Source organism: Neoarius graeffei, chromosome 20 (genome assembly GCF_027579695.1).
Source record: "Neoarius graeffei isolate fNeoGra1 chromosome 20, fNeoGra1.pri, whole genome shotgun sequence".
Taxonomy (NCBI): domain Eukaryota; kingdom Metazoa; phylum Chordata; class Actinopteri; order Siluriformes; family Ariidae; genus Neoarius; species Neoarius graeffei.
In genome coordinates, this window is record NC_083588.1 from 43178577 (window position 1) to 43190706 (window position 12130).

The following is a 12130-nucleotide window of genomic DNA, read 5'->3' on the forward strand; positions in this document are numbered from 1 at the left end:
TGCAAATTAACACGAAGGGATTTACTAGACCAATTTATATCTGGAACTATTTTCGGCCACAGCACAGGCAAAGCACCGCTGCAGGCGCAAAGACACCACGCAGCACCACAACTTCAGAGAACTTAGTAGTCACGCTGGTGTATTGACGGAAGTTGAGGGTTTTCAGGTGCTGCGTGGTGTCTTTGCGCCTGCAGCGGTGCTTTGCCTGTGCTGTGGCCGAAAATGGTTCCAGATATAAATTGGTCTAGTAAATCCCTTCGTGTTAATTTGCATTGATATGTGTACTCGATGTGAATGTACAGGTCATGAGAAATAATTACAAAAAATCTTGAGTTATTTGATTCACTTTTGCAACGACAATGCTAGCTGGACACGCCGGATTACAGCGACTAAGCTAAAGCTAACCGGGGCGTTTCTAGATCGGCTACAAAACGCTTTGGCTCACTCCTCCAACTCTAGGGACTGACTCAATTTCACCTGGGGGTGGCGTACTCCTTTAAGCCAAAGTAAATAAAACATTCAAGATTTTTCCCCCCTCTTAAAAGTACTTTTTAATATGACTGGGAACTACATCCAGTTTCACATGTCCAGAATTTAAGTTAGCAAACAAAAATGCACAAATATTACAGAACTATAAGTTAAATATAGTGTAAACTAACGTGCATTGTTCCAGCCCCAGCAGACGAACCACAGCTGGTACACAGTATTAAGAAAGTGAGACTTATATCAGAAGTGCAAACTGTTATGATCAATTAACAGTGATTTCAGCTGAATTTTATACCAAATATGTTTCATTTCTGTGTACAAACATGCTTATATTAATATCTTAATGAGAAAAAAAATTGTACAAATTAGAGGCTCATAATTAATCACAGCTACAGAGTCAGAGGTAGTTATTACTCTATTACACTTACCACTGGAATTCAAGTACTTTTATACAGATACTGTACTAAATAATTCAAATAAAATTTACCTTAAAGTGCCATTCCACCATTGGATGTATTCTTTGGCATAAAATACAATATATTTTATGACAACATGACTAGACAGAGAAATCTTTTAGCTTCAAAATGATATATCAAACAATTTTTTGACAACGACAAGTATATTAAATTTTGTGACCAAAGTCACCTACCCTTTAAATTTCCGCGCGGTAGTGAAACGTGATGTCATCAGCAGGTTCCCCTTCTTGTGTACCACGTGTCGGTCTATTTTTAGACCAGGAAACCCCCAAAGTGAGAGAGTCATTTCTCCTCGTATATGGGGGCTAAAAAAATTGCGAAAAATTTTGAGTTAATCTTTCAGTTAGCTAGATTTATTGGTATTAGCTAGATTTATTGGTATTATTTTTATCGCGTTCTATCCGCCATTGCTGATAATATGTGCCACGTCACGTGGTACACAAGAAGGGGAACCTGCCAATGACATCACGCACAGAAATTAAAAGGGTAGGTGACTTTGGTCGCAAAATTAATGTCATTGTCAAAAAATTGTTTGATATATCATTTTGAAGCTAAAAGATTTCTCTATCTAGTGATACCATTTATATATGTTGTCAAAATATATTGTATTTTATGCCAAAGAATACATCCAATGGTGGAATGGCACTTTAAGGATAGGCGTATTACTTTAGCTGAAGATGTGCGTCCAATTGGCAAAAAAAAAAAAAAGTTTTTACCGCAATTTGCATTCTTTATAAATGGTCTTTCCTCCTTTTACCGGATAAGTTTACTGATAGACAAAAAGGCTAAATGTGTAGCTGAAAGTATTGTTTTGTTCTCGTTTATAAAAAAAAAACCCACACACCAATAGGTTTAAATGTTCAAGCTCATGCAAACACTTAAAATTCATTAAAACAGTGCAGTTAAATAAATATTTCTCTCACAGGACACATGTAATCTCAGATTTACGTGACGAGTGAATGATATGTGACTCAGTAAGTGACTAACGTAACACACAGTTATTTTGTTTACCGCATGCAGCTAGCAAAACAGGCCATCGTATGTTTAAAAAAAAGTTGAAGAATAAATTCATAGCGGATTGCTGAAAGAAAATTAAATAAAGTAAGGCTGCGATTATAACAAGATAAATTAAAAGTTTCTTGTACAGAATTAGGAATTGTGCCAAAAGGGGAAAATGGTTCCCCAAATAGGATTTTTACATCAAAGGTAACAAAATTAAAAAGGTATTCAAGTTGATCTTTGTAAATATTGAGCCCCTACACCGGTAAAGGGATGAATGTTAAGATCTGGCATGATAGAGTGTAGAGAGGTAGTAAAGAAAGCAATTATTCTGGTTAGTTTTAAGGCTTAACTGTTGTTAATGCTTCAGTTTCTGATTGAGGCCCATCAGTTTAAAGGTGACTGCAGCGATCTTCTCGTAAACCATGAACATAAGAGCTGCTGTCAGCACCGTCTGAAGAAGCTTCGCCTCCAGACCTTTGTATAAGCCGGACATACCGCTGCGCCTTTGAGAGAGAGAGAGAAAATAAGACTATTACACTTGAACACAAACAGCTACCTAACAAAATCAGTCTCTTCTCAGTTCCAAGGTCACATTTACAGTCAGTGCGTTTGCATGCACATAGAGAGAATCGAATTTCTGCCGTTGCTCGACTGAAATCAAAGTTCAAAATGCCATGTATACACCTTAATTCGGCTGAAATTGAACCGAACTTGATTTCTCGGAATCGAGCTACACGACCTAGATTATGCGATTTCTGCCGAGCTACTTATGGCCCTTTTCCACTACCCTTTTTCAGCTCGCTTCAGCCCGACACGGCTCGCGTTTCGACTATCCAAAAACAGCACGACTCAGCTCGCTTCAGCCCTGCTTAGCCCCCAAAACTCGCACCGTTTTGGAGTGGGGCTGAAGCGAGCCAAACCGAGCTGAGTGAGGCTAGGGGCGTGAGCAGACACTCCCCTGTGCACTGATTGGTGAGGAGGAGTGTCCTCACACGCCCACACACGCCCCGCGAGCACGCTGGGATCTGTAAACACCGTAAACCCGGAAGAAGGAGAGTTACGAATTATGAGAATTATGAAGCCTTATGCGCCTCGCCTCATCTATACGCTCTTGCCAGTATCTGTTGGCGTTGTCGGTGACAACAAGCCACAGCACCAAGACCAGCAACACTAACGACTCCATGTCCTCCATGTTTATTGTTTACTCTCCGGGTTGTGAGACTACCGCTTAAAAGATCACTGATGTCACTGTTTGCGCCGCCAAACGACACCACCTGACGTCCACCCACTTTCGCTAACTCCACCCAATGTGTCCACCCACTTCCAGCCAGCACGGTTCAGCGCGGTTGTAGTCGAAATGCAACTCCAACAGCCCCACTCAGCTCGACTCAGCCCAACTCAGCCGCGTTGGTAGTGGAAAAGCGGCATTAGTGCATGTAAACCCTATTGAGCTACGTATTCGAGCTACTTACTTCAGCACTGCCCCTTCCGGAAGTGACGAGTGACGAGACCACAAGCGGGAAACACAACAGCCTCGGTCGGCATGACAACGAATCATGACAACGGCATGAATCTTTTCTTTTTGTGGCATTGTTTGCACTGTTAAAATTTAGCTCACTTACTGTATCACCAAATACATCTGTACAGCTGTTGCATAGCTGTGAATTGTGTACATAAACAAGTCACTGTATTTGTGTGTGTGTGTGTGTGTATATATATATATATATATATATATATAATATAGGATGTCCAACATCTGAAGAATGTCAATAAAAACAAAACAATTGAACTTTGTGTTTATTAAGACATAAGTTAAATTGTAAGCAAAAAATGGACTTTAGAAAAATATACAATTGTGCAAAATAAGTTGTCTTACAAAACAGTGGTCTGCGCAGGACAGTTTGTAGCCATACAGTCTGTTAGAGCAAGCCTAACAGCTTGAGCACGGAACTTGTGAACACGGAACTGCCAGTGTTGCCAGATTGGGCGGTTTTAAGTGCATTTTGGCGGATTTGAACATGTTTTGGGCTGGAAACCGTCAGCAGTATCTGGCAACACTGCTGATAACTTTGTTTATACTCTTGAATAGCTCTTCTTCATGACGACAACCGGAAGTGTACCAACACGATGGGGCGTGTAGCGCCACCTGTGGCTCGGGTGCACAATGTACCTCACACAATAGCTCGATTAACTTGTGTGCATGTAGGATTGGATTTCTCTGGCACCCCTGCTGGGACCCTTAGCTCGATTACCGACAGTAGCTCGATTTGGATGTGCATGTAAACGCACTGTGTAAAAGTGAACGTATGCACACACACAGCAGTGCAGTGCGCCTCACTTTGGCTCTTCTAGTAACATTTACATGTAACCGTACCATAATTCCTGTGTGTTTAATAAATACATTGATGGAGTCGGTCATTTCTTGCTACATACCTGCCAACCTGTACGCATCTTGCGTAGCCGCTACGAATTTTTACCTCATTGTACGACTGTACGTTTTCACATTAAAAAGTACGCATATCGTCCGAACTCGCATTTCAGTCAAGTTCTCGCTGAAGTTGATACCGCTGATCTGTGAGAAAACTCAAAGCCAGAATGGAACGCTTTGCCCAATTCCCCCGCCCCTCTTCCAGAGCGTGTGGCTCTGCCCTCTTCACCCCCTCCCCTTCCTCCTTCGCGTCTCTGACTTGAGTGCAGCGGTGCAGCCAGGTGGCTAGAGCGAGTCGGGGATTGAAACGTCGCTTAAAGACATCGTTTTTATATTTGTAACAGAAACGGTTGTGTTTCACGTGTACTCAAGAGCTTCCTAGCTGTTATTTTGTGCATTTACAACACCAACAGTACAGGCTAGTTCTTCATTTAACTTCGAAGCCGTCACTCGAGGTTGCATATTCGATGTGCTAACCAACGAAACCTGATTACAATTCCTCTCGCGCTCTCATTGAATCACTATGATAAGTACCACTTTATTGATGTGCTCAACAAAACGTAGCGTGTTGTATATCTTAAGGGCAGTCGGTAACTTCTGTCAATGGTAGCCTTGAATGTTTGCAGATGATGTGAAGTCGAAAATTGGTCGTCCCTCTTATGAAAAAACCTGCGTGGTACTGCAGTATCAAATGCCTTTTTATACAGTATTACTGCAGTAAATGCAATATTTCGAATGCAAATGCAATAGTTTGCACATGAAAAAGGCATACTACAAAATACTGCAGTGTACTGTATAATACAATATACTTCCAACATATTAAAAAATGCAAAAGTCTAAACCTATTGCATGGGAAATTTGTGCATACCATGTTTTGTGTTGAAAGTGCCTTTTTTACATACTGTATTAATTTAATGTGTTATTTATTTTGAAAGAGTGGCTCTGGTTTCATTTCATTTCATTTGCACATGTATTTAATGTTTGTTGTGCTTTTCAAAACGGAAGGAAGTTCCCAAGAGCCATGAATAACAGTTTCCCAAAGTCTATCAATAGGAATGTTTTACAAAACTGGACTATGTTCCCAAGGTCAATCAATAAAACTGGATTGAAAGTGTGTTTTTGGTCTGCTGGTTGTGGTCTGTGGGGGCGCATGCGCACCAAGTTGGGGTGAGGTTGACACGGGGGGACTCATGAAATTGTAAAATTGTAGCCTGGGCCCGCCCATCCTAAGTGTGACGCAACACGGGGGCCTGTTGCGAACTTAGTCTGGCAAGGCAAGCTATCTCCAGCTCTTCCAAGCTCCCGAAAAATCGGGAGCCAATCAACTTTGAGCATCTCCAACGGCCCTGGGTAGAGGCGTGTTCAAGGCAGTGACGTAGTAGAACTGCGCCATAGATTGTTTACAGAATCTATGCCGGAAGCGCTTCATTCACTAGAAACATTACGAACATGAAGCAGCGGCAAGCCTTTGACACAGCGGTAGATGCTGTATTGAAAGCATTCAACGGGAAGTTCTCATTGAAAACGGAGCAAAGAGCAGCCCTGGAGGTATTTATTCTCCTCCTCCTTCCTGTTACTCAAGTAGTTTCCGTCGCGTCACATACGTCAGAGGAAAGAGTGATGTGATTGGTTTAAGCTTCATCACAGCCTTTTCTGGCTTTGACCAGTAGCAAACTGAGGCATTTCAGGGAGGCGGGTCAACCACGCGCTTTGGGAAACGGTTGGGCTTAATATCTTGGCCAGACCAATGCTCGCAGAGCTCTGAAGTTGCGTTAGCCAGACTAGTAAAATTGTACTCATAAAATTTTTTCAAGGTTGGCAGGTACGTTGCTACACTAGGCTCATGTGATGATTTAATCATCCCTTCAGAACATCAGTTGGCGTGCGTCAAGGCTGGCTTCTCTCTCTCCTGCACTTTTCAACATCTATCGAGAAAACATCATGACAGACGCTGTACAACTTCCGTCCATCCATTTCCATCAACGGGCGCCCTCTGAATAACATAAGGTTTGCCGATGACATCGACCTCATGACAGGCAGTGAAGAGGAACTCCAGGACCTCACCACCAGACTGGAGCGTGCAGCAGGAGCGTTCGGCATGGAAGTGAGTGCTGAGAAAAGCAAGCTCCTAGTCAACAGCACCACTCAGCAAGCATCAACCAACATCATGCTGAATGGCCAGAAACTAGAAGAGGTGGATCACTTCAAATATCTTGGATCCATCATGACTAAAGATGGCAGCTCCACCAAAGAAGAAGTCCTCGCCAGACTCGGACTGGCCACCTCTGCCATGATCAAGCTGAATGCAATCTGGAAGAGCAGTGACATCAGCCTTCCCATCAAGATTAAGCTGTAGAAGTCCCTGGTGGTCTCTATCCTCCTGTACGGTTGTGAAAGCTGGACACTAACTGCAGATACCGAGAGGAGAACCCAAGGTTTTGAATACAAGTTCTTCAGAAGACTCATTCACATCCACTACTCGGAGCACAAGACGAATGAGTACGTCCTGCAGTAGATCACCGCACATACAGGCAAGCAGGAGCCACTCTTAGCCACAGTTTGTCGTTGCAAGCTTGCTCGATATGACCACGTGACCCACCATGACTCACTAGCCAAGACCATCCTCCAGGGAACAGTGGAGGGAAAATGCCGCAGAGGACGTCAGCGCAAATCCTGGCTTGACAACATAAAGGAATGGTCTGGACAAGCCCCAACATACTGCTGTGATTGGCGGAAGACCAAGAACATTGGAGGTCACTGATTGCCCTCTCCAGCATGGCACCCCTATGACGTCAGTCAAAGGATTAACTAACAGGATATTACACGGTCACAATGTCCAGTGATGTTTACTCTGATTACAACAGATTACCAGACCTGCCAAACTCTGCGTTTCATGTAGGCGCTCCAAGATTTAACGTCAGAGTATGAGCTGTCACGACAGAGGACCAGTCAAAAGTTTGGATGCGCCTTCCAATTCAGTGGATTTTCTTTATTTTTATTAATTAAAGACACTTCATGTCTTAATGTAATGATGGATGTCGTTTCTCTTTACTTAGTTGAGCGTTTCATGATATAATATGCATCACTACAGTTGTGGAATAGGGCTATTCCACAACTGTATTTTTTTTATTTGATCTCGAATGTGGGGGCGGCACGGTGGTGTAGTGGTTAGCGCTGTTGCCTCACAGCAAGAAGGTCCGGGTTCGAGCCCCGTGGCTGACGAGGGCCTTTCTGTGTGGAGTTTGCATGTTCTCCCCGCGTTCGCGTGGGTTTCCTCCGGGTGCTCCGGTTTCCCCCGCAGTCCAAAGACATGCAGGTTAGGTTGACGTGGGGCGACCTTGGGCTGAGGTGCCCTTGAGTGAGGCACCTAACTCCCAACTGCTCCCCGGGCGCTGTTAGCATGGCTGCCCACTGCTCTGGGTATGTGTGTGTGCTCATTGCTCACATGGATGTGCATGTGTGTGTTCACTGCTTCAGATGGGTTAAATGCAGAGAGGAATTTCACAAGTGTGTGATGAATAAAGTTGTGCTTTCTGTGCTATGCTATACAATTACTGCTTGTATAAATGATTCCTCTTTAGTAGTACCTAAACTCACCTCAGATCTGAATCTCTTATTAGAAAAAATATTTTATACAGACAATCTAGGACTACTAGCAATTTATCTAATGGTGTGCGTTCAGTTCACCGTTCTCAGCTTTAGTTCCCATTTAAGTAACTGTTTTGCACCTACAAAAGGCACGAGTGACTCGTTTGTGAGTGGATGATAATTAAGTGGTTAAAGAGATTTAAAAGACATTAAACAAAGTTTGCCTTCTCATGGTTTAAAAAAAAAAAAAAAAAGACGACTACCTCTATGACAATATCCTGTACTGTGTATAAAAAGCAGAAATCCAAAAGTTTTCAATCTCAGGAAACATTTATTTGCATTTCAGCCTGAACTTACTTGATTCTGTCGATTAGTAAATTCACCACGTTGCGCACGCTGCCCAGTAAACCCCCTTTCGCTTGCGATTTCTGTTGGCCAAACTGAAGAGAAAAGGCAGATACAGGGATTAGAAACATTTTGTGGGAACAAATACTAATCATTCGACACAACATGTCCACATCTGACGCTACTAAAACAAACAGCCAGTGTGTTTACCCTCAGAATGGCCTGGACGGTCTGCAGTGGGTAAGTGGCCGTCGTTGCAATAGCCTTGGCAATGGCCCCGATGATAAAGATCTCAAGTGACGAAATCTGTAAATACAAAAAAAAAAAAAAAAAAAGGACAACATTTTCAGTTGAGTAGTAAGAATAAACCTTTACGCTGAGGAAAACGTAGCAAATTCCAGCTTAGAAAGAATGGAGTAACGTGGTTCACCTTCCGCCCATTTTTCCCTGCCCTCCTCTTCATGGCCTCATAGAACATGAACTGCACGGCAGGGTTGAACACCAGCAGCAGGGACGGGAGCGTGCCATTCCACAGCGCCCCTACCCCCTCATCAGCTATGATCTGGGAGAAAGTGTCTTTGAGAGAAAGAAAAAAGGAATTCAATATGCATCACGTTAGTCATGTGAAACTGCTTAGTACTCATTAGTATGCTGTAGAGCTTTAACAAGAGTGCTCTGAGAGCACAATATCCCCCGCTGGCAACTAGGCCATAACTCTGGTAAAATGCAACTGAACTGAACGAAATTGCAATATGCGTATTACCGACATATAACAAAGACTCCTACCAAGTTTCGTGAAATTCCTCCAAAAATTGTAAGGGGAGTTGATTTCAGAAAGTGAGCACCCTTCTCGGGACGGACAGACATTGCCACGACATAATTCCCCTTCGGGCCTTTCGGTCAGCGAGGGATAAAAACTTTTTGCCAATTTACATGAAATTCCTCCAAAAATTGTGAGGGAAGTTGATTTCAGAAAGCAAGCACACCTTGATGAAATTGCCAAAGTACAAGTTTGTTAATAATCAAGGGTGTAACTCTGGGAAAATTTGCCCAAATTAAACAAAATTTCAATATGCGTATAACTGTCATATAACAAAGCCTTTTGCCAAGTTTGGTGAAATTCCTCCACAAACTGTGAGAGGAGTTGATTTCACAAGAACGTACACCCTCATGAAATTGTCAAAGTACAAGTTATTTAATCAAGGGTCAAAACTCTGGTGAAATTTTCACAAACGAAATTAAATCGCAATATGCGCATTACTGTCATAAAACAAGGCCTTTTGCCAAGCTTCGAGAAATTCGTCCAAAAATGACGAGAGGAGTTGATGTCAGAAGGCGAACACACCTTCATGAAATAGTGAAAAAGTACAAGGTTGTTAATCAAGGGCCGCAACTCTGGTAAAATGTGACAGAATTGAACAAATCTGCGTACTACCGACATATAACAAGGCCTTTTGCCAACTTTGGTGAAATTCCTCCAAAAATTGTGAGAGGAGTTGATTTCAGAAGGAAAACACACTCTCATGAAATTGTCAAAGTATAATTTTGTTAATCAAGGGCTGTAACTCTGGTGACCGAATTTAACAAAATTACAATATGCGTAGTAACGACATAAAGAATCCTGCCAAGTTTCATGAAATTCCTGCAAAAACTGTGAGAGGAGTTGATTTCAGAATGTGAGCACCCTTCCCGGGACGGACGGACATCGCCATGACATAATCCCCCTTTGGGACTTTCCGCCAGCGGGGGATAAAAATTGATAAAAAGTATTTAGATTTCTGTATCTGAGGCCACAATTATCGTTGAGCCAGGCTCTCTGTGTCAAACTGTGGAATGCATCTTTCTTAGCCAGTTTAGAGTGTTAGAACTTTCTTATGCCAATATATTAAAAAGACACTAAGGTGCATTTGCCAGGTACGAATATTTTCCTACGATCACTGACACAGGGATGAGAATGGGACATTTAAAAAAAAAAAAAAAAAAAAAAACTCTGAAATGACATAATGCACGCAAAGTGTGCATGGGGGGGGGGGGTTTCAAAGGGGGGTGCGCCTTTTATATATATATATATATATATGGGCGGCACGGTGGTGTAGTGGTTAGCGCTGTCGCCTCACAGCAAGAAGGTCCTGGGTTCGAGCCCCGGGGCCGGCGAGGGCCTTTCTGTGCGGAGTTTGCATGTTCTCCCCGTGTCCGCGTGGGTTTCCTCCGGGTGCTCCGGTTTCCCCCACAGTCCAAAGACATGCAGGTTAGGTTAACTGGTGACTCTAAATTGACCGTGAGTGTGAATGGTTGTCTGTGTCTGTGTCAGCCCTGTGATGACCTGGCGACTTGTCCAGGGTGTACCCTGCCTTTCGCCCGTAGTCAGCTGGGATAGGCTCCAGCTTGCCTGCGACCCTGTAGAACAGGATAAAGCGGCTAGAGATAATGAGATGAGATGAGATATATATATATATATATATATATATATATATATATATATAAATGTTTTCAAATTCAATGATGGTTTAAAACGTTTATAAACTTTAAGATAACAAATCCCTACAGATATACATCTCGTGAGCGATAATGGCGGTAAACGTAATGATATATTAGACTCCTCCTGACTCTATCTTTGACAATTTAAGTAAAGCGTACCTTTGTGCTTTTTTGTTTTGATGTGCTCCTGGATGTTTCGAGCTCCTCTGTTTCCATAATTGATGATATCTGAGCACAGAATACACAGAACCTTTCCCGGCACGTCCACTTTTCGGATATGTTCCGTCAGGCACGTCGTCACAGTTTGTGTCCCTATCTGCACGGTAACGCTACTATCGAGCCATGCCCATCGGAAACAGTTCTTTATCCCGTTCGATTTATCGATTTCCCTGGCACGATCCTCATTTTTGCGGTCCAAAACTTTTGCCATATTGGTGAAGTAACTTTGAAAACTAACCAAAATAACTAGAACTTAAGAAGTGATCAAAACCGTGTACGTATAGCTTGTTTCTCCGCGAATTGTAGAAGTGAGATGAAACTAGTGCCAAAACGTTGCCGGAAATCGTCGCGAGTTGTCGTTAGCATAAGTACTGAAGAAAGCAATGACAATTTCCGTTATCACAGCTGCAACTAATTTTGCGATGAGCGCTGCCGAAAGCAGGGATGAGAATGAAAAATATTTAAAAAGTCTGAAAAAAGCCAGAGGTTTGGGGGCCGCAAGCACCCAGCGGGGCCCAGGGGCAGAGCCCTGGTGGGAGCCCAGGGGGCGGGAGCTAATGATTTTTGGCTTTTTTTTTTTTTTTTTTTACCCCAAAACCATTAATTTTATCAGCAAAAAATTGCAATTTATTTGGAAATAAATTCCCCTTCTTGGTGGACTACCAGGTGAAAATGATTAATATGGGACAAGAGACTTGTTTTTAATCAATTCACATTTGATGATTTCAAAAAAAAAAAAAAAATCAATGCACCTTTTAATATAAACGAGCTCTACAGTATTATATTTCTGCATTTTAGCTATTCATGTCTTTGAATACTCTAATCCTTTAAAATGAAGTGCAAACCAGAAAAAAGTTCTATCATAATTCTCTTAAGCGTTCTTCTGATGTTATCATGGTAGCAGGAGGTCTTGCATATTAAGCAGGCAACATTCAACATCACTCATCACTTCCCTTTCAACTGTTGTGTGTACTAACTAGGTTTTATCTGGACAGGATGTTGTGTAATGTAATATACACCATATGGTCAATGTGAAGATCGAGATGGTGATTTTGAATTAAAGAACAGGCATGTACAATTGGCATTACATCTTGGAAATTTTTTTAAA

General features: G+C 42.3%; 1 protein-coding gene across 1 annotated transcript in view; it reads right to left on the reverse strand.

Annotated features, from left to right (window-relative positions):
- Nucleotides 1-518: 518 nt before the first annotated feature.
- Nucleotides 519-12130, reverse strand: part of slc25a17l (solute carrier family 25 member 17-like) — a 29493-nt gene continuing 17881 nt past the window's right edge. The window contains exons 6-9 of the mRNA XM_060901750.1: nucleotides 8756-8901; nucleotides 8536-8631; nucleotides 8338-8420; nucleotides 519-2467 (exon numbers count right to left, since the gene is read on the reverse strand). Coding sequence (XP_060757733.1) covers nucleotides 2320-2467; nucleotides 8338-8420; nucleotides 8536-8631; nucleotides 8756-8901 — 473 coding nt within the window. The 3' untranslated portion in view covers nucleotides 519-2319. The remainder of the gene's footprint in view (nucleotides 2468-8337; nucleotides 8421-8535; nucleotides 8632-8755; nucleotides 8902-12130) is intronic.